The sequence below is a fragment of the Schistocerca serialis genome, chromosome 5 (genome assembly GCF_023864345.2).
Source record: "Schistocerca serialis cubense isolate TAMUIC-IGC-003099 chromosome 5, iqSchSeri2.2, whole genome shotgun sequence".
In the NCBI taxonomy this organism is placed as follows: Eukaryota; Metazoa; Arthropoda; class Insecta; order Orthoptera; family Acrididae; genus Schistocerca; species Schistocerca serialis.
Genome location: NC_064642.1, coordinates 633835143 through 633862116, shown reverse-complemented (window position 1 = coordinate 633862116; position 26974 = coordinate 633835143). Strand labels below are relative to the sequence as shown.

Below are 26974 nucleotides of genomic sequence, written 5' to 3'. Positions count from 1 at the left end.
CAACTTGCGCAATGAGCTCAGCAAGCTGTGGTCGTAGTGTGGCGAGGGTGCTATTTCCCTGAGGCTGTGGTCACTGTTGTGACATATGCGGATGGATACATTTTTGCTAAGTCATCCGCAGTTTGCATGAGTACATCTAGATCGCTAACACACACTGTCATTATTTTCTGTGTATTCGATGGCAAGCATGACAACTAAATATTCTGCAGAATCTCTTCAGTGACTGTATTGCTTGCTAAAGCATGCAGTCAGCATAATGGCTGTGATGGGGTGCAATTGCCAAGCTCTTCAGTGAGAAGTAGCTTCTCCAATCTCTTTCATGTCTGACTTCAAGAGCCGGGTAACCAGAGTGTTCTTGATGTAATGATCAGTGCTTGGTGGGACATCAGAATGTCTTGCAACTCTCTGGCTGTATCTTTATTGAACACAGCAACTACACAACTGTACTTGTGTCATCAGCTGTTATGAGTACTGGCACAGAATGACTTTCTAGTTGCATGAACCACAGCACAGGTTTCTGTTGTTGAAACTGTGTCAGTTTCACTGTCAAGCAATTAATTACTGTGCCAGTAGACAGGTCTACATTTGGTGGTAGGTCTCAAATTGTGGAGTTCTAGTAAACTGTGAAATGGAAGATGTGCGATGCAGTTAACACGGATTTTTGTATGTAGCATAACATGGCACGACACAAAGTGATAGTGATCATCGAATTTCAAGTCATTGACCATCCAATATCACATCTGGGTCACCAGTTGTTGCAGGGCTGGATGAATTAACTTTATTACAATGTAAAAACTAAACTGTAAGTCATATTACTCCATTTAATAGGACATTCAACAGCAGAATAAAACGTATATAAAACAGAGATAAAACATAAGTCAGCGACTGCGAAAATATAATCATTAAAAATAATAATAACCTGCACATAGTGTCATACTGCGCATAACACTGCACATCAGTATTTCTGCAACAAATAAGTATGCTTCACAGGTGGTTCTCAAAGTTCACAAATATTTTTCTGAATACTTTACTTCATCAGAAGGATCTGTTGCATAGCAATATGTCAAATACATGCTTTTCTGGTTATGTTTACATAACCTAAAAGAACTGTATATTTCAACATTCTTTGTATGTGTGTAACAACTGAATTTCTAATAAGTACATTCATTTCGTTTGGATGTGTTTATGTGCTTACCAGCACTAACAAAAAGGCATCTGTATTTCATCTACAGAAGTTAGTTCCATCCAAGATTTCCCATCATAAATACTATTTCAATTGGCAGTCACTATAACTGTTCAGCCTTTTAATATAACGCGTATGTCGAGATTCTTGTAACGAAATCAGTGGGCCTGTATTGCCTTCCGTTTTTATTTTCAAGCATTTACACTTGGCGCGGCAATCGACCGCCTAATAACAGTTCTTGCGCGACCGGACGTGCAACAGTATAGGTATAGGTATAGGCTGATGAAGCTAGGGTTACAATTTTCTGTCTTGCAACAGATTTTACATGCGTGTACTCCCATTTAACAGCATTGTCGCAGCAAATCGATAAAGTGATCGGTAGACCGAAAGATTGTTCATACGCTTACCCAAACTCGAACGAAGCACTTAAGCCAGGTTCACACACAAAACTAATGTGGCGCCACAGCTTGTGGCTTTCTGTAATGGCATCGTGAACCAACATTTACAAAGGACGCAACAAACTACATAGTTACACAGCTTTCAATACAGTGTCAACTGAAATCATATGTGAGGGTATGAATTTTATAATGCAGGTTGTAGTATTAGAGCTCTGACAAAAGTTAAATAAATAGATTTCGCACAGAAATAAATCATGGCCACAAACGCATTTATAAAAGAAATGACACTCAGAGACGAAAATGCTGTATGCAGTGGCAAAATAACCAAAAGTTGCCATGTGAATATCAGCTACAGACACAGCACTTTTCCAAAATTTTAGAATCTTGCTGTATTCATAATATAGGCATTTCGAATAAGTAATTTTTAGTTCAAAAGCTGCCACATCACACTCAGGAGCCATTTTCTGCATATAACCCACAATTTATAGACTGCTTGGTCTCACAAGTCGCGAATTTTATAGACTCGCGTTTTTGGTTACGGTACATATATTAAGTTTATTTATTTATTCATCCAAAAATCTTTTAAGATTGTGGGATACGTCATTGGTTTTCTCTCTCTCTCTCTCTCTCTCTCTCTCTCATGTACACACACACACACACACACACACACAAACTGCTGCAGAAATTAAACATAGGCTGCTGTTCTTGTAGTTCCAGAAGCTGCGAAAGTGTACCTGCCGACCGCTGTTTCCACTTTTTTGGGTAATAAAATGAGAACACACTGGAATCGAACGGAGTACAGCAGCAATTGCACCACGATAACTAAGACAGACAGAATGCTTGTGTTTCGAAATAACTGCCATCAGGGAGCAGTGGTGGAAGAAAAGTGGCGCAACAAAGTAGAACCAAGTTCGACTTTTGTGGCAAGACAGAAATTGCCTCTCTTAAATTCCGCCACTGAAAACTGGTAGTTCACACATGCAACTACATTACATCTGCAGTGTGCCACTAGCTGTGGCGACACTGTTATTGCGTGTGTAAACAGCACTTTAGTGGCGGCCAGGAAAAGAATGGACGCTCATATAATACCGATTTCCAGTCACTCAAATGTCAACACAGCAAGATACGTCCTTGCTTGAGACATTGACCATTCTTTATTTTTGTTTTATATGGCGTTTATATGTTTATGATTTAGCCATCATCGAAAACAACCATGGAGGTAAGAATAACCTCCATGAAAACAACATTCGCCATAACTTTGGCTTTATATATATACACTTTGCTACTCATGAGTGTAATCTTTGGATGTTAAGTAGTTTACGTTAACATTGTTGCTGTGTGTACAGTTGAAGTGTTTGTTGTTTACAAGAAGTGTTGTCAATTTTAAAGCATAATTGAGTTATTGTTGGCAATTAATCTCATTATCCTTGAGTGAATCTTTGCACATTTGAAGCGTCTTTTCCTTCGGCCTTTACATAGCCTACTCAGTTGACCAAAATGGAAGATATATTTCAGTGGTGCAGAGAAGGTAACGCTATGCAGGTTCGTGTGTGGCTTGACGACACCGAACATGACATGAATCAAGGGTAAGGAATGTATGAACTGTTTATGGGAGTGTAGCGTCTTAATCTTTAAAATACGTCACTTAACCAGCGACCACGCCCCGTTTCCTGTCAGTGACTAGTGACGTAATATAGTCGCCCACTTCCTTCATCTGCTACCAAAAATGGCAAGAACCTACACACTGCCAAATGAAAGTTGCCCTTGTATTGCGTGGGCTGTGTCTTTAAGGAGATTATATTAGATTAGATACACCTGCATTCCTAGAAACTTAGCAAATTTCATAGAATGGAACAAGTCAGAAAGACAAGTACACATGATATATGTGTACTTGTTTGTATGACATGTTGTTGTTTCTTACACATATCCCTAGGTTTAAGACTGAGTCAATAATTTCAAACATATTTATTTACATAATTTAGCAGTACAGCACTTATCACGTGGATACATACACATAATTTAGCAGTACAGCACTTATCACATGGATACATACCAAGCATGTAGGATAATTTCTAGGCTACTAAAGCCAAGCATTGTAAGTTTTCTATGCTTTCATAGATCGCATTCGATGTTGAATATCTCAGATATCACAGAGCATTAATGTTACGTAGTATTTTTAACTTTATGTACATCAGCTGGTTCTCCTAAGAGTAACTTCACTTGATTACCACTTGGCCATTTATTTTTAGAAACAGGGATAAGGGTTTTGAATCTTCAGAAAACTATGAATATCCATAATAGGCCACAATTTCAAACACATCCCACATTCTCCGTTGTCAATTGTGAGATTAGGCTGCCCATTATGAAGAAATTGTGCGTTATTCAAGCATGTATTTGTTTTGAAGCCAACAGTAGTATTGTACCCTTGAATTTTTTGTGTCTTTTTCCCTATACATACTAAAAACCCTTAACTTCATCGAAGTGATGGTACAATTCAAATTATGTTCCAATGTTTTAAGTATACACATTACCAATACTGTAATCAGTAGATGGGTTGTTATTCTACTATAGATTGTAGCAATATATCATGCCCAGAAATCCTATATGTGTATACTATAGGAAGTTGTAGCAGTGGAATTTCAGCTATGTTCCAATCATCAAGAGGTTTTTTTTTTTTTTTTTTTTTTTTTTTTTTTTTTTTTTTTTTTTTTTTTTTTTTTTTTTAAAAACTTTGGCCATTTGTGATCCAATGTAATAAACTGACTGAGGCAGGCACTTGAATGAAAACACTAAAATGTTTCTAGAATGAAATTATCACTCTACAGCGGAGTGTGCACTGATATGGCAGATTAAAACGGTATGCCAGACTGAGACTCAAACTCAGGACCTTTGCCTTTCACTGGCAAGTGCTCTACCAACTGAGCTACCCAAGCACGACTCACGCCCCGCCCTCACAGCTTTAATTCCACCAGTACCTCGTCTCCTACCTTCCAAACTTCACAGAAGCTCTCCTGCGAACCATCAAAGCGCAAAGGTCCCGAGTTCTAGTCTCGGTCCGGCACATAGTTTTAATCTGCCAGGAAGTTTCACTAATATGTTTGTCTCCAAACTGTTGAAGCAACATCCAAAGCCATGTGTGCATGCCAAATTGTTGTTATTTAAATGTAGTGACTTATTTCACTCAGTATTGCTTGAAAATTAAAAACTTGGATTTTGCTCCTATCTATTTCGGGACCTGTTACCTAGTGAGAAAACAGACATTTAAAGTATCTTGGTGTATGTATTTTGTAATATGTCATTCCGGTATTGTGTTTTACATTGAACAAGATTTGACGGCATATCAGAATATAGTATACTAAATGTGGGAAAAATTAGTTTTTAGTACATTTTATCTGTTTGTATTGTTTTTTGTATAGGCCTAATGTCATTTGTATGCCAGTTTTTGTGAGTTGAATGATTTTCCATGTAATAGGCTACTGTCAGTCTTCAATTATTTCTAACAGTGAGGAAAATTTCACCTGCATACATCACTACATTGTCATCTACTGAAATAAACAAGAATTGTTTGCAGATTGACTAGAAATGACTGCAGTTCACGTCATACACACTAAAGAAACTAAGAAACACCCACCCCTGTTGTGATCTTCACAGTTTGTTCAAGATGGTATTTTGAGTCATTTAATCACTTTGTTTACATCAATGATGAGATTCTACATTTTTTACAATATACATCATTTGGTACCACCACATATTTGTTATTACTGGCGCAGTTGACTGTCTTATTTTGCCAGCAGGACAATTTTATTCATAACTTCATCCTGTTGTGTAGATCCCATCGAGAGGAGAAACTTCAGTAAAGGGGGCTGCTTCAAGCTGTATGTCAACAAAAGACAAGAAACTGTAACAAGTTATAGACTGTATAACAATAAACTATTTCCAAGGGACTTAATATTATTTATGCTAACACCATCTAAATTTAACCTAGTAATTTAGAAGAAAAGCCACTATGTGTATGGGAAGCGGGGAGCCAAACAAGTAACTGTTTGCTCCTCTATTCATTCCTTATCATCCTATTATTTACATCTACAGTTACATCCACACTCTGCAAACCATAGTGAGGCGTATAGCAGAGAATATTTCCCGTTGTATTGCATATTGAATTTCTTCCCAGTACATTCGTGTATGTAGCATGTGAAGAGTGCCTTGTTAAATTCCGCTGTGTGCACTGTAACTGGTATAATCTTGTCTCAGCAGCCCTTGTGGGAGCAGTATGCAGTAGCCTATATTACAACAGTAATTACACTTCATAAGTGGGCTTTTGCAAAATAGTTAGTGTCCACCTTCAAGGCTTTGCCTATTCAAATATTTTAGCATTTCTGCAATCCTCTCAGTGAGTGAAAGAAACCTGTAACCATTGTGTTATCCTTATTTGTAGTTTTATCTTTTCAGTACCGTCTATTTGATTTTTTTCACATGAATGATTTGTAGTAGGCATTTTCCTTTGTACAGTGATTGCATTTTCCTTGTGTCCTGCCAATGAACTGAAGTCTGCCACCTGCTTTCCGTATGTTATGTTGCCTTTGCCTATGTTATAATCATATTTCTCTGCACAGATTGTGACACCCAGGCATTTGTAAGACTTGCATTTTTCACTTGAAACTCATCATATGACAGTATATTTTTGCATTCTGCAAAATTGACAGTATATTTTACATTATTGTAGCTATATTTACCAGTCTTAGGACCCCATTAAAATTCTGTTAAGATCTCACTGAATATTTGTGCAACTTTTCTCAGGTTGTACTTCTTTAAAGATAACTGCATTATCTGCAAAAAGTCTGAGATTACTGTTAGCATTTTATGTCACATTATTAATATACAACATGGACTGCAAGATCTGCTGTTTGTATTAATACAGTAACTGTACTTGACTGCACTTGTATTTTTCAAAGAAAATATTTACATACATTTGTAATAAACAAGAGTAAATAATTTAGGAGTAAGAGGGAGCAGTCATTGAATGATAGAAATATTTGCAGAGCTTTCCTTACCATATTTGTAACAAATGAGTGCTGTTTATAATACTTTGCTGCTTGCCATGGACATTTGCAAACGAACGCTGGTGCCATGTACCAGTAGCTGAAAGGAATTTTCAGTCTGCAATATAGATCATTTCCGGAAGGACTGGCAAGTGAGATAGGTTTCTAATTTTGTTTTGAATTGTTAAAGTTTCTCCATTTCCTGCTTTGTGTTACACGGAGCATGTTGAGTACCATTGCACCAGACTATATGAATGTGACAGTTCATAACGTGAGAAATTAAACATTGTGTCTGGCTAGTCAGACTAAACAATATGAATGATGACAGGGGACGAGAGGTTAGAATCATGTGTATGTGTGATATCACCTATAATTTGATGAGGCCAACTCTTATTGTAAAGTAAACATTTTATTTCCAATATATATACAAAGACTTGTAAGGGGACATATTTTATCCCAGAAAAAATCCAAATGTCGTGTGATATAATGTTAATGGTTTTTTCTTTGGTCAGCTTTAATTCAATCTAATTACTGACTTAAAATTAGCAATATTCTGATTTCTTCAATTATATTTGAAACGGTTGTGAATCCAATGGTAGCAAATATGGATCAAATGAGGGATGTTTCTTGAGAGCCTTCTATATTTAAGTGCTACATACTGTGTCATTGACAGACATTCTTATGAAGGAAAACAAATAGTAGCAATTACCACATTGGTCTGTGTGCTCAAATTTTGCTATTTTTAGCATTTGTTCTCATGACACCAATGAAACAGCATTGATACTTGAATAATAAGAATCTTACATTGTTTGTGCTTTCTGTGCCCCACTTTTGATTTCACTTGTGAAATTGTTTTATAACGTTCTCCTTATACTGTAATATTTCCTACCTTTTTAACAATTGCCAAATTCCAACTTGAGCAACTTATAGTATTGCAATAATGTTGTTTGTTTTAAATTCATTTATTTGTTCTAAATTCATTTATTTGTTCACAGCTCGTAACCAAAGCTTGCTGTTAACTATATTTGTTAATTAGAGCTGTTTCTATTAATGCAGTTTATAGCGTATAATTAGCATTACTACCTGATCTAGCTTGTCACTTAGTGCCTGCAAGTGACACCCTAGAAATGGAAAGAGCTAGTGTTATTTCTGAGTTTAGTCCTACAATTTTATTAGCAGTTACAGTGACATCCAGCTCTACTAAAGCGTGTTATGGCTGTTTAAAATCAAGTGACAACATTATTTGCATTAAATTTTGAACCATAGGTTCACTGTAACTGTTTTCGGAACCAGTATTCTGGTCTGAAGAAATGAAGCGTGTACCTCCTTCTGCCAGTTGTCCAATAGAACCATGCCTAGTAAAACTCTGTGATGTACAAGTCAAACTTCAGTCTTGTAATACTTTTAATTTTTACTTCTAGAGGATGAGCTCCCATAACTTGATTGGTACCTTGATTGTGATGGTTTTGTAGAAGCCAACTGATCTCACTGGTACTGGATGGGCTTTTGTCCCACAATATGATGATGATTTGTGATGTCCTGCTTGTGCAGACAAAAAGAAAACAGGAGACAGACAATATTATTTTTTGTCTGTGTTAGTTTTAGGAAGCTAGTTTGTGGTGACAAGTGTAGCCCATGTTCTAGATTAGGTTTGAAGGCGACTTTGATTATGAGTTGGCAAAGCGGTATCAGAAACTTCAGTTAATTCATATAGTAGCACATGCTTTCATAATTAAAATAAAATCTTATGTTTTCAATATAAATGCATATAACAACAAAAATAATCAATTTTTGACAGAATAATTTACTTATATAGAGGGGGGGGGGGGGGGGAAGCACTCACCAAGTGGTGGCAGAACACACACGTAAAAGAAGGTTGTAATTAGGCAAGCTTTTGGAACCAGTGACTCCTTCTTCAGGCAAATGGGTTGAAGGGAAAGGAAGACGGCTGGGGGAAAAGGACCAGAAAGGTCTAGGAAAAGGGGTAGATTTTACGAAAGTCAGCAGAACCGCAGAAAACCTGAAAGCTAAAGGTGGAAGACAGGGTAATATGCAGGACAGAGATTACTGTTTAAACACCATGTGTGAGATAATAAGAGTGAGAAGCTAAGTGCATTGTACATAACAGTGGAGAGGGGGGGGGGGGGTGAAAAATAGACGGTTAAGACAATGAAAGATGGAGAAAACTAAAACGGAGTGAAGAAAAGAGTAGTCATTGTGTAGATATTAACGTAAAGGCCAGTTGGGTGGCGAGAACCAAGGACATTTTGTAGCACCAGTTCCCATCTGTGGAGTTTTGAGAAATGACGGAATGACTGAGTTCCAGAAGTGCTTGGCAATGGCTTATTTAGTTGCCTGGCTTAGTCGAGTGTGCTTCTGATGTTCTTTGCATCTGATGTTTACTGTCCTAGTTGTTTGGCCAATATATGACATGCCACATTGGAAAGGTGTACAGTACAGTATTGTATAAAAATATAAGTATGTGAATACTGTATTAAGATTTAAAACTGACATGCTGAATGCTGTGGAATGTGGGTGAGGATAGCCCAAGATAGGAAGCTGAGCAGTGATGCAGATCACATTTTCTGTGTACTGTAGTCTATATTCTTGTTAACTTACATACAGCTAACATAACCGCAGGAGAATGCTTCGCTTCTTGCGTGAACTGTTCTTCATAACAAGAACGTTAGTGGAATTATTTACTTTTTGTTATTTATGCTGACAATTCTTTGTATGTCGCCAACACAAACATTCAAAACAAGTTTGTAGTGTCGGTTTGCATTAAATGCAGTCTTCCTTTGCTTTTAGAGATGACCATGGCTTTAGTCCACTGCACTGGTCATCCAAGGAAGGGCACTTGAAAATAGTTGACCTACTGATACTGCGTGGAGCTCGTATTAATGCAACCAATCGAGGAGATGACACTCCTTTACACTTAGCTGCTGCACATGGTCATCGCGATATAGTTCAATTGGTAAGCACTCTTAGACATATAATATTGGCTACTGTAAAAATGGCTGTATGATGAATCTCTTAATTTTTTCTGATAGATCAAACTGTTTTTAGAAAAGAAGGAATCATGTCAATTAATTTCATATGTAGTCAGTACGTAAACCATTCCAACTAATGCTAGTAATATAGCTGTAGATAAGTAAAGCACGGTATCATTAACATTGGAGACAACTTTTTATAAGCAATTCTGTGCAAATAGGAAACAAATTATTTTTGTAACTTTCACATGCTCAGTTAATAGTGCAAAAAAAATTTATAATGTATTTGTTCCCTTTTGTTGGCGAATTATAAATTTCATTTTACTGGACCTTTTGATTGAGACCTTTTATTTGCAAATACCTTTTGTGACACTAATGGTGATACAATAGCAGTCTATCCATTAATGTTAGCCTTTATGTTTCGTTGACCTTTTTTTTTAATTGTCAGCATTTATTTGTTTTATTTTAGCAGAATTCTTATGTTTTTCCTCGCATATTAGGAATCCCACCAATAGATATAACGATATTTGAAATTTAATCACGTCTTAGTGGGGATGAAGTTTTTAATACTTGACCTCTTGTGGCGTCAGGCATTCTGCTAGGTGTTAGCATTGTTCATGCACAATATTTTGATGACATGACTCATAATTTTCGTGAGGTGCTATCTGAGAACTGCTTATTGGGTGGAATAGGTCCAGGATTTATATCTGTGACCTTCCACCTCCATGGTTGGTTCCAGGCATTCTGTCTGCAGTTCGCTTTCACTAGCAGCATCCTTAGTCATTCCTTCTTCAGTCCAGTGCACTCGTCCATGCACTGGCAATCCATTTTCAGTCTGCTGCAGTTCCAGGTGTTCCCTCTGTTGTCCGCCTCCACTAGAAACATTCTGTATTTGGTCTGTTGCACCAGGCTAAGTGGGTTGCTGGTGTATTGTCCAGTGCTTCCGTCTGCACACTGGCAGTCTAATTTCGGCCCTGCATAGTTCTAGGTATTGTCGATCTGGTGCTGTGTCTGGTATTTGTTCCCCATGTCCATCTCTTTTTGTGGAGTTTTACTGCTGACGCCATTGTATTTTCAGCAACTCCTGTACAGGATCCCAAATTCGACTGAGTTAGTACCCAGTGTCTTACAGTTCATGAGATTTTCCATCACTTTTATCTTTGTAGACTCTGTTATAACTTTGTCCCAGTATCTGGGGCTCTGTGCTAGATCCTTCATTTCATCATATTTCACGGAATGACTGAGTTCCAGAAGTGCTTGGCAATGACTGATTTAGTTGCCTTGCTTAGTTGGGTGTGCATATGATATTCTTTGCATCTGATGTTCACTGTCCTAGTTGTTTGGCCAATGTACGACATGCCACATTGGCAAGGTATATTATAAATTCCTGTTTTTTTTTTTAGTTCTACATCATCTTTTGCATTTCCCAGTAGCCTCCTTATTTTCATAGCTGGACAGAACACATACTTGATGTTATGCTTCTTGAGAATCCTGCTGTCACCTTGTCAAACCCAGATAGTTTGGCAGCAGAATTAGAGCATCTATGATCAGTGTTCTGCGAGAATAGATACATGGCAAAACAGATTCAAAAAGCTTTCAACCAGCCACTCCATCACACAATCTATTAGAAGAGCAAGATGACCCAAAGACTATGACATACCAGCCCTATATGGGATCTATTTCTTCCAAAATCAGCCAGCCAGAGCACCAGACAAGAATGTCACAGGATGCTTCTAGCAGGAGCAGGCCTTAGAGGAAGTACTTAGAAATGCACAGGACGAGAAACAGAATGCCAATATGCAGGCAAACACCCCAGACCAAAGATCTAACATATTAAGACACTGTTAGCAGGAGCAAACTGCAGACAGACTGCATGGAACCTACCAGGGGAGGGGGGGGGGGGGGGGGGCATAGGTATACATACTGGACCTGTTACACTCAACAAGCAGTCACAGGTAACACCTGAAGAAGATAACAAGTCACCACATTGTCAAAATATCGTGCCTGAATGTCGCTGATATCTAGCAGAATAGCTGACAAGCCAAAATATCGTGCCTGAATGTCGCTGATATCTAGCAGAATAGCTGACAAGCCAAGATGTCAACAGATTGCAAGGAATGTCCGAAGAGGGAAACAAGTAGAAAATGACAGACATTGATGGGCTTGAACCAATTAACTAGGGATGGTTTGTAAATCATCTGTGTGAAATGAATCATTACTTAATTTTGGTTAATATATAAGAACATGTAACACTCATTGACACTGACACAAAAATATACATTGAAAAGGTGACAAGGTTCCCAGATAGCCTAAGTTACAGTTGGCTGCACAGTAAGGAAATGTTCTTGTTCAGAAAATGGATTGAAAAGATGTATTTGATTAGACTTTATTCTTAAAGTATTTTGTGAACTCACTATGTTTTTCAGTTGGAAGGTTGCCAACCTACAGTTTAAATCTTAAGAAATTAGTAAGAACACACCAGCATCACAAGCAGTGCAGTTCTCTTGGCGATTGCAATTCCATCTTTATGTATACTTAAATGTTATGCAGGTGCATTTAACTGTGTATGAATCTCCCACACTGATTAGGTTTATTCTAGATGAAAATTTGTGCACCAGCTGTAACAGTTATTCTCATATACCATTTACTGTTAATAAAATGTCCCTCCTTTTGCCTATGCGTGCACAAAATGTGCCCTCTCAGCATTCTTAATTATACTGATTTTAGTAGGTTTCTATCATGAACAGAGCCTGCTTTACCACTAGTTAAACCAACTCACTGATGATACATACTTTTAGAATGCAACCTCTTTAGAAAGCTAATTCATTGTGTTTGTGAAAAATATGAAGCAGTGCCATGGTTCAGATTGAAATTTGAGCTGTACGTTGTCCATATATTGCCTTGAATAAGTCTTTCATTGATTGGAAGTAGGCTTTACTATATCTCCAACGAAACTGTGCCTACTGAGGCACTTTGATGTTCATACCAATCCTTGTATTCATAACTGAGTTATTGTAATATGATAATGGAAAATCTTGGATGGAATACAAACAGTGGAATCAGTAAAGACAACCATTACCCATATGTACAGAGCTCTGTGGAGGAGTGCAAGTTCAAGACCTGAGCTAGAGCTTTCAGCTTCTCCACTCCTCAACGCCTTCACTGTAGAGTGATTGGTGTTCATTGACTGCTTTATTCTGTTTGCAGTTGTAAGCAGTATGTTACTGAACGACACCGTAAATATTTAACTGAAATACAGCGTTAACTCTGAGAATGTTAATATGTTGTAAAACAGTAGTGTTGGTTTGTTACAGTTATTACGAAATAATGCAGATGTGAACTTCACAAATGAACATGGAAATACTCCTTTACATTATGCATGTTTTTGGGGTTACCAAGAAATTGCACAAGATCTAGTTCAGCGTGGTGCTCTTGTTTCATTGGCAAACAAGGATGGTGATACTCCACTCGACAAGGCTCGTGGATCCTTAGCAAAACGTCTCCATGGTATGTGCTTTGAAATGTTATTGTTTGCTTAAAGGCTAATACTGTTGATGCTTTTTAGAAATAAACTCTGTTAACGTTATTTTCGTGAGTAGTAATGTCATTTTGAATCTTCTCACTAGGAATGTGAAGAAGCAGTCATACTGGCTTAAACTCTACCCTATAAGAAATTTAAGGGGTCGAAGGAAGATACTGCTTTCCCTCAGTGTAGTAAGCGTTAGTCTGATCACACTGTCTGTTGTGTTTTCAAATGACAAGCTTTTTTCACATGTAGTGCTCCCTACTATACAGTTCATTTTGACTCCTTGTGTTTACGTTCTTTTTTTGAATTTAACCAAACATATAACACACAGTCACTCAAGTTACACACTTGTGGACCAGCACTTTCTTCCAGTGACCACTTCAGTGATTTACAGGGTGTCCATGAATAAAGTTCCAGTTTCAAAATGCTGTAAAAAGAAAACTGATGCTCAGAATGACATCAAATTTGAACAGCATATTATTGACGCAGGGGGAAATGTTGTGGAACAAAATTTTACCAATAGATGGTGCTGTAAGCATCTTAATGTAAATGGGCTGTGCTACAAATGACAAATGAATCACAATACAACAGCTAGGCTTTGAGTTGCACGTTACCGTATCTGTATTGTTCAGTGTGCATGATGCAAAAATTCAGCAATTAGCGGTTGTGGCCTTGTTGGTTAGGTAAGCCTGCCCACCACAGCAAGGTTGTACCACACCGTATGGGAAAAATCAGTTTTTAGTTGTCCTGAGGCCAGAAACCAGACAACAAGCAAAATCACGTCAGTTTTTAATTGGCCTGGGGCCAAAAATCACGTGAAAAGGAAAACTTCATCAGTTTCTAATTGCCGTGAGACTGGCACAAGACATGTCCAAGATGCTGTCAAGCGTTTTCTGCCACTAGTTGAAATCAAGAAACACCATGTTCCACAACACATGGGATTCATGTTCAGAATGCAGCACACAATGCTTGTCTTCAATTCAGCTATGTTCAAAACTGCTTCAGATGAACCTGTCTTTTTGAATTTTGTAATCATTTTCTTCAGACCCCTTGCAGACATTGGACCAATGACTTTTTTCATACTCTTTAGTGTCTGGAGCCTATGCAGGGCTACCAGCACACAGTCAGGGGCTTTACCAGCAGCATGCGGCATGATCTGTGTGCCGCACATCTATTGGTGTGCATGTGTGCATAGTCTGATGCTTAAAGCACCATCTCTTCCTTTTTTTTTTATCCCCCTCCCTATGACATTTCCCCCTACATCAATAACATTCTGTTCAAATTTGACGTAATTGTGAACAGTGGTTCTGTTTCTGTGGTATTTTGAAATTGGAACTTTTGTTGTGGACACCCTGTATATTTACAATCATGCCTCTTTACACAGTTTCCCAATAAAACCTGTCAGATTTAGGCCTGTATTTTAATAATTCAGTCCACTACATTTCAATTCAGAGTTTAGGCAAAATCAGAAAATTCAGTACTACCCTGATTATTCAAGCAAAAATAAAGTGTTCCTGTCTTAATTATCTGTGGATCACAGTGGACAAGTGAAGTTCAATCTTCAACCTTCATATTAGTTGGACTGGGACTTTATTGATATTATTGAAGGAGACTTTAACATGTCATTCCAGTTTAGTTGCCCATCCAAGGACTTTATGACAGCGACTTTAAGAGAAAAGCCGCCTTAACAGTGATGATAGATGTTCTCTTTCTACAATTAGAAGTCAATACGTGTATTTACAAAACACCAGTATCTTTGTTATTTTGTGTCTTAGTTTAGTTGTTTGCCGGCATTCAGGCAGTGACTTACCAAATGTAATAATGAAGGTAATAAATTTTTGACAATATAATGTAGTTGAATATGTAAAAAATCTACTCACCAAGTGGTGGCAGGAGAACGCACATATAAAAAAGGTTTTACTTATGTAAGCTTTCAGAGCCAGTGCCTCCTTCTTCTGACAGAAAGGTTGAAGGGGAAAGAAGAGGAGTGAAGGGAATGCTAAAACTAGGAGTGAAGGGAATGCTAAAACATTGTGAACAAGTTAACCCTAGGACGCCTAAGGGGGGGGGGGTTCGTTGAACCCACAATTTTTTTATGTCCCCTGCTTTTGCCCAAGTAACTTTCATACTACATATTCCCTTTGAGTTATTGTTTGTTGGCTATTTAATGAAACGTTAGTGTCAATATATTTTATAGAAAATTCCTGCTTTGAAAGAAAAAGGGTCCCCCCCCTCTTGGCTTCCATGCTATAGAAAATTTCCCTTAGTAAGATTTCGTATTTTTCATCTCTACAACAATGCACGTTAGTTTCTTGTTGGTTGGTATTCTTGATATTCACAACAATCGGTTTAGTTTCAGAGGAAACGATTTTTGATGTTAGTCAGCTGTTATTTATCTCGTAAACTTGCAGTGAGTTAGTGCAGTTCCCAACACGTAGGCCTCCAGTAACAGCAAAAACGAAACCAAGTAAAAACTTATTGATGTTTGGCAACAGTGCACCAAGATAAAGGCAGTGTTCGAGGAGAGAAGAATAAAGCTGAGATAAATGCATATTATAATTCCAGTAAAGGTGGAATTGATACCATTGATCAAATGGCGCATATGTACACCTGCAAGAGGGGAACAAAGGGATGGCCTCTGTCTGTATTTTACTCTCTCATTGACATTTGTGCTATCAATGCAACCACCATATACATCCAGCAACATCCAAGATGGAATGAAAAGAAACACAACAAACGGAAACTTCATCTTCTGCAAGCTGGGATGGAACTAGTGAAATTGCAGGTAGAAGAAAGAAGTGCCAATGCAAGAGGCTTATCTAACCAAATTGTTCAATCAATGGAGACTATTCTACAAAAGAAAATCAAAGAAGTGACAACAGAAGGATGTCAGCCTCCTGCAGGGAAAGGTCGGTGTCATATTTGTGTAAGAAAAGCTAAAACAAAGGAAGCAGAAGTACAACAATCTAAGTAAACCAAAACAGTATTGTGGGCAGTGTCATAAACATGTGTGTACACTCAGTCAGAAAAAATTGTGAAGTGTGTCTCTTGCCTTGAAGTTGAGGACTCAGAGTAGTCTATTGTATATGCTCACATCTGTATGTTGTATTGCAATATGTCAAATTTTTATTCACTCAATCCAATATTTATAACAATTTACAACATTTATAAACCGATGCCTTAGTTAAAATACATAAACCATTTTGAAAGTTGTAATTTTTCGTCAGAAAACTTATTTAATACCTGTGAGTTTGCCGAACCTCCCCCCCCCCCCCCCCCCCCCTGCCCCTTAGGCATCCAAGTTAGAAAAGAAGGCTTGGGCATCCTAGGGTTAATAGGAGTGAAAAGCTGTGAACGTATGTGACAGAGGTGAGAGAGGAATGGTGAAAAACAGACTTGTCAGAAAATGAAAGATGCTGAAAACTAAAACTAAGAGGCGTAGTTGAAGTGAGGAAATGCTGAGACAGAAGCAATTAACATACATTAAGACCAGGTGGCTGGCAAGAACCAAAGACGCGTTGTAGTGCCAGTTTCCACCTGCGTAACTCTTGAGAAACTGGTGTGTGGGGGAAGGATTCAGATGGTATGTTTGCTGAAACAGGCACTGAGTTCACGACTCATGTTGTAGAGCATACTCTGCGACCAGTTATTGTGTGTTGCCAGTATACACCTTCCGCCTATGCCCATTCATTCTAACTGACAACTTTGTGGTAGTCATGCCAATGTAAAAGGCCGAACAGTGTTTACATAACAGCTAGTGTATGATATGAGTCGTTTCACAAGGGGCTCTCCCTGTGGCAGCATATGGTTTGCCATTTACAGGGCTGGTATTGGTGGTAGTTGGAAGGTGCATAAGGCAACTCTAGGAGCGGGGTGGTAACAGGGGTAGGAGCCATAGGATAGGGAGATGGATGCAGAAGGGGCATAGGGACTGACAAGGATATTGAGGAGATTGGGAAGGCTACAAAAAGCTATTCTAGATGTGGTGGGCAAACACTCAGACATAGTGGTTTTCATTTCAGGGCATGATTTAGGAAGTCATGGGCTTGACGAAATAGGTGATTAATACATTCAAGAGCGGGGTAATACTGAGTGACGAGTGGTGTGCTCCAAAGCTATTTTCATGGAGGGATCAAAAGTACCAGGATTGGATGTGATGGCCTAGGAAATCTGCTTCTGAAGTAGGCTGTTGAGGTAATTATGTCCAGTGAAGGCTGAGGTGAGAATGGTGGTGCATTGCTGTGAAGAGTCTGCATCCAAAAAAATATGTTTACCTCGAATGCCAAAGGTGTATGGTAGGGAACATATGACACGGACTGGGTGGCAGTTGTCACAATGTGAGTACTGTTGATTGTTAGTAGGTTTAATGTGGACAGAAGTGTGTAGCTGGCCTTCAGTGAGAATGAGATCAATATCAAGGAAAGTGGCATGGGATTTAGAATAGGACCTTGTGAAATTCAATTGGGAGAAGATATTTAGAGAGTCCAGGAATTATAAAAGTCAGGCTCACCATGAGTTTATGTGGCAAAGATGTCATCAATGTACCTAAACCAGACCAGGGGCTTAATGCTTGTGGGTCCCATGGTGTCAATATGGCAAAGATGTCACCAATGTATCTAAACCAAACCAGGGGCTGAATACTTCTGGATCCCAGGAAAGCCCCCTCCATGCGACCCAAGAAAAGTTTGCCATACGAAGAAGCCATCCTGGTTCCCACGGCCATACCCCTGAGCTGTTTGTATACCTGCCCCTCAGAGGTGAAGTAATTAATGGTAAGTATAAAGTTGATTAAGGTGAGCAGAAGGATGTCATAAGTTTGGAATCAGATGGGCATTGGCTGAGGTTTGTTCCACAGCAGACCGACCGTGTACGTGGGGGGGGGGATGTTGGTATAGAGGGAGGTGACACCAGTGGTGACAAGCAAGGTGTGTGGTGGGAGTGACACTGGCACAGATTTCAGATAATCTAGGAAATGATTGGTATCTTAATATAGGAGGAAAGATTTTGTATATTGGTTTGCTGGTGCTGATCAACTAAGACAGATATACTTTCAGTAGATGCTTTGAAGCCAGCAACTATAGGAAGGCCAGAATGATTGGGTTCGTGGATCTTAGGAAGAAGGTGAAAGTGGAGGACACATGGTTTGGGTTTGTAAGAAGTTCTATGGATTGAGATGGTTGTCCTTTTGAGGCACCAGAGGTTTCAAGGAGGAAGTGCAGTCAGTTTGATTCACTGGGATGAGATCCCGATGGCAGATGCTGTATAGAGGTGTCAGACAGCTGGTGTACACCTTCACTAACATACTCCTGTCAGTCAGTTACCACTGTGATAGGTCCTTTGTCTGCTGGAAGCATAATGATCAAATCATCAGCTTTCAGGGAACACAGAGTCTGGATTCTGTAGAAGACAGGTTAGGGTCATGTTGTAGGAGCCTGAGGAATGGTTGTGAGTCAGTGCTGGATATGAAGAATTTGTGGAAGGCTTGTAAGGGATGATTTTGTGAGGTATGATGGTGGATCAAATTGGGATCGTGTTCAAAACAGTTCAAGAAGGGTTCAGTATTAGGCTTGCTGTTGGAAAAGTTTTGGGATTGGATTGCAAAGTGCTATTTCCCGAAATCTACCCCTTTTTCTAGACCTCTCCAGTCCTTTTCCCTTACCCCTCTTCCTTCCCCTTCAACTCTTCTGCCAGAAGAGGGAGCCACTGGCTCTGAAAGCTTGCATAAGTAGTCTTTTGTTGCGTGTGTGCTCCTGCCGCCACTTGGTGACTAGATTTTTTATCTGTCAAATTTCATTATATTGTCAAAAACTGATTATTTTCATTGTTACATTAGCCCATGTGGCCATCATTCCATCTTATATAACCCTCTTGACAGTCTTTGCTGTCTTCTGTCTTGATCAAACTGTTGTCTGTTTTCTACCTTCTGTGCTAGTCTCTTCATGTATTTATCTGTACCAACCAGATTAATCAACACATTCCCCCTACATCTTTTCTAGTTGTGATTTTCATGCATATAGATGGGTCCATTGTCTTTTATGTATTTGCATATAACAGTTTCATTGTTATTTATGAATTTGCCCATAACTATTTTCTTACGGTTCACTACACTGCAGGACCTTCTCCTGATTGTCTCTTGCCAATTTATTTGCAAATTTACAGTTATTTTCTCTCTGTCTCCACTTACCTTTTTGTACATAATTCTTTCATATTGTTGTGCAATTGTTTTTCGTCAAACTGTTCTGATTGACATTAATTTATTTGCCAAGCGAAGTATGTTACATTTTTTCCTATGACTTTGTCTGTTTGTCCTGTTTTTAAAACTTTGTCTGTTTTCATGACTTTCACAGGTGATTTTTTTTCTTTTCCAATCATTTTTTAAAATGATTCAGAGATATTTTCTGGCGAGAAATTTTCGCCCACTCATTACTTCTTGTTAAACATCGTCTGTTCACATGATTTTCAGTCTAATTTTTCTGGTTTTTCTGAATTTTTTCCTTGCTTTTCTTCCATTTTTCTATCTTTCTCCATCCTCTGCTTCTCTTTTAGCCAGTCCCACCATTTCTAACACTCCAAACTGTCCTCTCTTCCCATGATGAATCCCACCACATTTTACATCTGTTCCCTTCTAAAACATGCTTCTGCACTATCAAAACTAACATCCCACATTCTGTTTCTTGAAACCTGCTTGTCCCTTGGAGCTACTCCAAAAGGCCTAACATTGAAAGTGTCTCGTTCACAGTTTCAAGTACAGCAGTCCCTTGCACTTACCCAGCGAATCTGTAACCTGTATGACTCAAGTGCCAATTTCAGGGTGTATACGACCCGGGAGATCCGGGAAAAACCCGGGAATTTTTTCATCCTGGAAAAACTCAGGAATTTTTTAGAATTCTGGGATTTTTTGTTTTAGTTTTCAGTTAATTTTTTGTTATTTTGACTGGTAAGAAATAATATTCAAACAAAGGATATTACTGTATCCCGCTACTGCAGAATAACACTGCACAATAAAACAAGAACAAGACGAAAAAACTAAAATAAAACTTAAGTTACAAAGGAAATGTGAAATTGCCTCCAATGAGGGTGACGTCACAACTGTTTACATCAGATTTGTGTGAGCAGTTGCGTGTGGGCCCATGCGCATGCGCAGTTGAGTCGCGCATGTGTAGTACCTTCTCCCGCTTCTGGCTACAAAAGTGTGGCTGTTAGCTGTATAAGCAGTAGCAGCAAGATGCTACTCGGAAAAATTTTACTGTCGTGCCCAAGCTGTCATATTCACTGGGAGCGAAACGGGGTATCTGCCCCGGGCGGCAATTTCAGTCAAGCATTAATCGCCTTGCAGAACAGTGAAGTTATTCTTGTCGGTTTGCTAAAGAAATGTGGTTTTTATTAATCTTTTCCGCTAATGCAGTCAATTTATTTGTAATGAAATGTTTAATTCCACACTATTGGCTAGTTTCAACTGTTCTCTGCGTTTCAGAAGAGCATGTTTTCATCTTATTTCAAGTATGGCATATGCCATAATAAAGAACCAAAAATAAAATAATACAGTACTGCTTCACCAAGAAAATTTACGCCGGAACCTGGACGTACAACTGTGCACTTTAAACCGAAAATGCACGTTATTACAGTTCATGAAGTTCCGATGATCTTGGAATATCCTCTGATGTCTTTTTTTTTTTTTTTTTTTTTTAATGAAATAATGTAAGATCTTTTAATGTTTTACACGTATGAACATACGGACTTCTTGTGTCATCGTAGCTGCGCAAGCGCTGTGACGCCTGTTATCTGGCGCTCTCTGGCAACTGCTGAAACGAACCTCTCTCTAACAGGTCACGGGAAAATATTGCAAATGATTGATTGAAAACTGTTACTTTCAAAGTAAATTTCATTTTACGCAAAATGTGGGGTGAATTTCTTTATTCACAGAGTGTTTGACTCTCATTTAAAAATCAGCTCTTTGAGGATGACCATTTAGAAAAATTTCGAGCCCCGAAGATCAGACATTTATGTCGTTATTAAAAATTTCACTGGCACATTTGTGTGATGTATATTGAAGTGTAAAACGCGCAAAGAAGATAAACGTTGTACGTGAAAGTTCAGCTTCTCTTGCAGCTTATTAATTGTTGATACCAATATTTATGTGGAACTTTGCTTTTCTTGTAGCAACACTATGTATATTAATTTAAACCATTAACTTTTCCTATTTGTGGTATGCGCTACTTAACAGTGATAATGGTATTGGCTGACTACATCACCTGTCCTATGCTTTGAATATCCGCTGTATCGGCTGCGAGATCACATGACATGAGCTATGATTGGCTTTCAAAAGCCCATTGCAATCTCGATAAACTGAGCTACGACTGGCGTACAAAAACGCATTGCAATCTCGATAACTGATAAGTTTTACAGTTCCGAGGAAAAGGATACTGTCACTTAACACAGAAAAAGTGTATTTTCACCCGGGAAATCCAGGAATTTTTTTTTCCTTGTCCACGTATAGGTACACCCTGAATTTCCACTCCATCAGACTTCTCTCCTGCTACAAAATCCTGCAGTTATCTGCCCCTCCTAAATTACTTGTATTATCCAAGGGTCTCACTTTCAACCCTAAACCTGCATTTAATCATCCTGCTTTGGTGAAGCACTTGCTTTCCTTCACACATAAAATCAACTGGAAATATCGCTTTTCAGCCCAGTTCCAAAGCCTTTCCAACAGCAAGCCTAATATTAAACCCTCCTTGAACAGTTCCGACCACAATCCCAACTTGATCCACCACTACTACCTCAAAATCATCCTGACAAGTCTTCCAAGTATTCATTCAATTCAGTACTGATTCACAATCCTTCCTCAGGGCCCTACTACATGATCCTAACCTGTCCTCTGCATAACTCCAGGTTATGTGGTCCCTAAAAGCTGATGACTGCATCATTATCCTCCCAGCAGACAAAGGATCTGTACCACTAAGGTACTTGACCGACAGGAGAATGAGGCGTGTGACACTTTTGCACACAGCATCTGCCATCAAGATCCTATCCCTGTAATTCGAATTGACCTACACTCCCTCCTTAAAACCTCTGGCCCCTTACAAGAACTAACTTCTCAATCCATATAACTTCTTACCTACCCAAACCATGCACTCCCACCTTTTACCTTCTTCCTAAGATCCACGGACCCAATCATCCTGGCCTTCCTATAGTAGCTGGCTTCAAAGCACCCACTGAACATTTATTTGCCTTAGTTAATTGGTACCTGCAACCCATAGTACTTAGACTTCCCTCTTAGATTAAGGACACCAATCATTTCCTAGATTGTCTGGAATGTGTGCCAGTCTCGCTCCCACCACATACCTTGCTTGTCGCCACTGATGTCAACTCCCTCTAAACCAATATACCCCCAAGTACAAGGTCTTGTCTGCTGCTGAACATTTCCTCAGTCAATGTCCATCTGTCTCTAAACCTATGAAATCCTTCCTGCTCACCTTAATCAATTTTACACTTACCACTGACTACTTCACCTTTGAGGGGCAGATATACAACAACCTTTATGTAGGTCGCATGGAGTGGGCTTTCATGGGATCCAGAAGCCCTCAGCCCCTGGTTTGGTTTAGATACATAGGTGACATCTTTGCCATATGGACTCATGATGAGCCTGACCTGTTTCCTGGAATCTCTAAATATCTTATCCCAATTAAATTTCACATGATCCTGTTCTAAATCCCATGCCACTTTCCTTGATGTTGATATCATTCTCACTGAAGGCCCAGTACACACTTCTGTCCACATTAAATCTACTAACAATCAACAGTACTCACATTTTGACAACTGCCATCCAGTCCGTGTCATATGTTCCCTACCATACACCTTTGGCATTCGAGGTAAACATATTTTTTGGATGCAGACTCTTCACAGCAATGCACCACCATTCTCACATCAGCCTTCACTGGACATAATTACCTCAATAGCCTAGTTCAGAAACAGATTTCCCAGGCCATCACATCCAGTCCTAGTACTTATGATCTCTCCATAAAAATATCTTTGGAGCACATCACTTGTCACTAAATATTATCGTGCTTTTGAATGTATTAATCACCTATTTTGACAAGACTATGACTTCCTAAAATCATGCCCTGAAATGAGATCCCTTCTGTCTGAGAGCTTGTCCATCACACCTGGAATACCTTCTTGTCACTCTCCCAATCTCCAAAATGTCCTTGTCAGAGCCTATGCTCCTTCTGCACCTATCTCCCTATCCTATGTCTCCTTCCCCTGTGACTGTCCCTGCTACAAGACTTGCCTTAAACACCCTCCAACTACCACCTATACCAGCCCTGCAACTGGCAAAACGTACACTATCGAAGGGAGAGTCACTTGTGAAACAATACGTCGTATACCATCTATTATATAAACACTGTTTGGCCTTTTACATCGGCATGACTACCACCAAGTTATCAGTTAGACTAAATGGGCATAGGCAGAGGGTGCATACCGGCAACACACAGTATTCAGTTGCAGAGCATGCTCTACAACAAGACAGTCACTCGTGACCTCAGCACCTGTCTCACCACACGCGCCATCTGGATACCTCTCCCAGACACTGGTTTCTCAGAACACCGCAGATGGGAACTAGCGCTACAGCTTTTTCTTGCTTCTCGCCACCCACCTGGCCTTAATGTACATTAATTTCTTCTGTCTCAGCATTTCATCACAGTAACTAATGCTTTCTTCACTGAATTTTAGTTTTCTAAACCTTTCGTTTTCTGATTTCTGTGCTTTTCACTGACCCACTCCCACCTCTTTTGCATATAAGTACTTACGTTCTCATTACTATTAACTTCTTTTCACTCCTCTTAACCCATGCCCAGTGTTTTAGCAGTAATCTCTGCCTAGCATATTACCCTGTCTGGCACCTTTAAGTTCTCAGGTTTTCAGATTTCATCTGGTGCAGTCCCCAACAATCGGTCTTTGCTTCTCATCCCATCCGGTAATCTCTCCTGACGTGGGTTCTGGGTGACTTTTCCTAACTCTACTCCTTTTCCTAAACCTCTCCAGTCCCTTTCCCTTCACCCTTCTTCCTTCCCCTTCAGCCTTTTGCTAGAAGAAGGAGCCATGGAATCCAAAAGGTGGAATAAATAAAACCTTTTTTTATTTGTATGTTCTCTTGCAGCCACTTGGGGAGTAGATTTTTTATCTATCTGGTTACAAATGTTATATATGGGGAGATCACAACATTAATATGAAAATATGTAGCAGTTCCACTTGATAAGAAGATATAAGGGTGTGCTGAAAAGTAATGCCTTCAAATATTTTATGTGAAAACCCTTTGAAACTTTTCAAATGAAACAACTGTTATTAATATTCTACATCTTTATTCTTCATGTTGACATGTTTGTAGCCTCTTTCACAGACATATTTGTAGTCGCTATCACTAGAGGGCTCTGGAGTGTAGTGCATAACATGGCCGTATGTAATGTAACAATGTCAGTGCATGAAAAGTGTTTTGCTGTAAACGAACTTCAGATTCGAAGAGTTGGTCGACATGTAGAGCACCCTCTCCTTTAGCATGACAATGCCAGACCACACACAAGTGTTACAACATTTGCAGCAATCCATCACATTTAGTCACTGTCATTGGTTATCTTCCACACAGCCCAACTTGGCCCCATCTGATTTTCATCTGTTTCCAAAACTTAAAGAACATCGAGGACTTCATGTTGATAGCAGTGAAGCGATGTGAGCAGGGGTGAGGGGTAAGTCAACCAAGTCAAGCATTCTACGGTGGTACTATCAACAAACTGGTTTTCATTAGGAGAAATGTGTTTGTCACCAGGGTGACTATGTCGAAAAATAAATGTGTAGACATGGTCAATAAAGATGTCGAATGTTAACAGCATTTGTTTTATTTAAAAATCTGCAAGAGTTTAGACATAGAAAGGCATTAGTTTTAGCACACCCTCATAGAAGCAATAAAGCATACTTATGATTACAGGAAAATTGTATTCAGGTTGTATGTTAAGCTGGGGAATAAACTGAATTTTTAAAAATATAAATCTCCAAAACAATTTGTATCTGTTCTAGTGGTAAAAAAAAGTGTGAAGCAGCAGTTGAAGCTATTGATGTGTGGTTACAGCAGCAGCATAATAGATGTATGTGCATTTTGGGTTCCATAATTGAGAAAACAATCATTGGCAAGTGAAGGTTGGCTAAATATACCACCAACCATTAACACTGCAGCATCAGGAGGGATAGCAGATAATGGAAGTTTACTTACCATGTGTTTGTGTTAGAGTGGAAGTGGAAGTTTCAGGGAAGGTGTTGCATCACTGGTGAAGGTGTGTGTTCACATATCCTTTTTGTGAAAGTGGATTATTGAGTCCAGTTTTGCCAAACAAAACACATTCACTAGGGACAGTATATCATTACTAATGAAGGTATACCTATGTTGCCAAGAGGTAGGACTGTGCACTATGGTTGCAATAACAGAACATAGACATATTTCAAAAGTTGTATATTTTGAGCTACAATTTGAAAATGTAGTCATATTATATAAAATTTGTTTATTGCAGAAGCACTTGTATGCCTCATTTCTACTTTTTTTTAAAATAGGATGAGTTGGGAGAATTACTGTGATCTTTAATTTACTATGTTCATTATCCTGCAATTTTTCAGTTCCTTTCTCACTGCTAACTTTCACTTCATTAATTATGTTTTCAAAGTCGCCTTCAGAGTGACTGTCTGCCAGTGTTTCAGGAGGTAAACTTGATGAAGACGAACCATGTTCTGAAGGCATTAAAACATCACTCTATGTGAGGACCTTTAATTCCAAAATGTACATACAGCACTGTTCTTCATTAACTGTACAAACCTTTGTGCATGGCTCCCCTCTGCACTGTTGTGTTCTTATATCCATGTAGTCAGCATATCTTCTAGGTCTTGAGTTGCTCGCTCTACACTGCAGTGGCTCTAGCTGTGTCAAGGTTTATGATGCACAATATTAAATTTGGGCTGCTCATTATTTTGTTAACAAACTCTCAACCATTGTCTGCCTGTACACTGAGAGGTACCTAACAATGTAAAAATGTCAATAATGTTATCGCATGCCTCATCAGCTGTTTGGACTTTAGTGACCTGAGGACAATGAATTTGGTAAGATGTCCTGATAAATTATGAATTTATTGTCTCCATCTGGTTGTGATTGTAAGTCAATGAGATTAACTTGACACCTGGAGTTTAATTCTTGAAACAGCATGGGCTTCACTATGGTTCCTTTCTTGTGACATTTTGGTTTTTGTAAGTAAGGCTCACATAAGCCAAGATAAATCAAGACATCTCTAAATGTTATATTACAGTATTTTGATTTTAACCATTTTATCATTCAGTTACATCCTCCATGACGAGTCATTACATGAGCATCCTGCAGAATATCGTACAGGTCTTCATCATGAAGATAGTACTTAATTTCGCTTTCTTCAGTAACAAGTTGTATTAATTTCATTATTCCATTCAACTCAAACTCTTATGTCTCTTCAAAAACTTGTAGTTGTTGCAGTCCCTCTTTCGTCCAGATTTTAGTGATTTAACCTTGCTGATAAGTGACTTGTACTGTTATCTGTCCATGAAAACACAATTATATCCGAGGTTTCGCCTTCCACTCTAAGATGTTTGTAAAACTTCACTAATTCCACTGTAGCTGCACTGCTGTATAACATAACAATAACCAACTGATGACACATTCATGCCTGGTACCATTGTTGGACAAACCATTAATAATCTGTTACTGTACACATCCACTAAGCTGTGCCAGTGATGGTACACATTCATTAGTGGATGTGGTTTTTTCTGTT

At 38.8% G+C, this 26974-nt stretch overlaps 1 protein-coding gene across 1 annotated transcript in view; it reads left to right on the top strand.

Annotated features, from left to right (window-relative positions):
- Positions 1-2879: 2879 nt before the first annotated feature.
- LOC126480975 (integrin-linked protein kinase) overlaps positions 2880-26974 on the top strand; it is a 44851-nt gene continuing 20756 nt past the window's right edge. Inside the window, exons 1-3 of the mRNA XM_050104413.1 lie at positions 2880-3167; positions 9429-9594; positions 12925-13117. Coding sequence (XP_049960370.1) covers positions 3079-3167; positions 9429-9594; positions 12925-13117 — 448 coding nt within the window. The 5' untranslated portion in view covers positions 2880-3078. The remainder of the gene's footprint in view (positions 3168-9428; positions 9595-12924; positions 13118-26974) is intronic.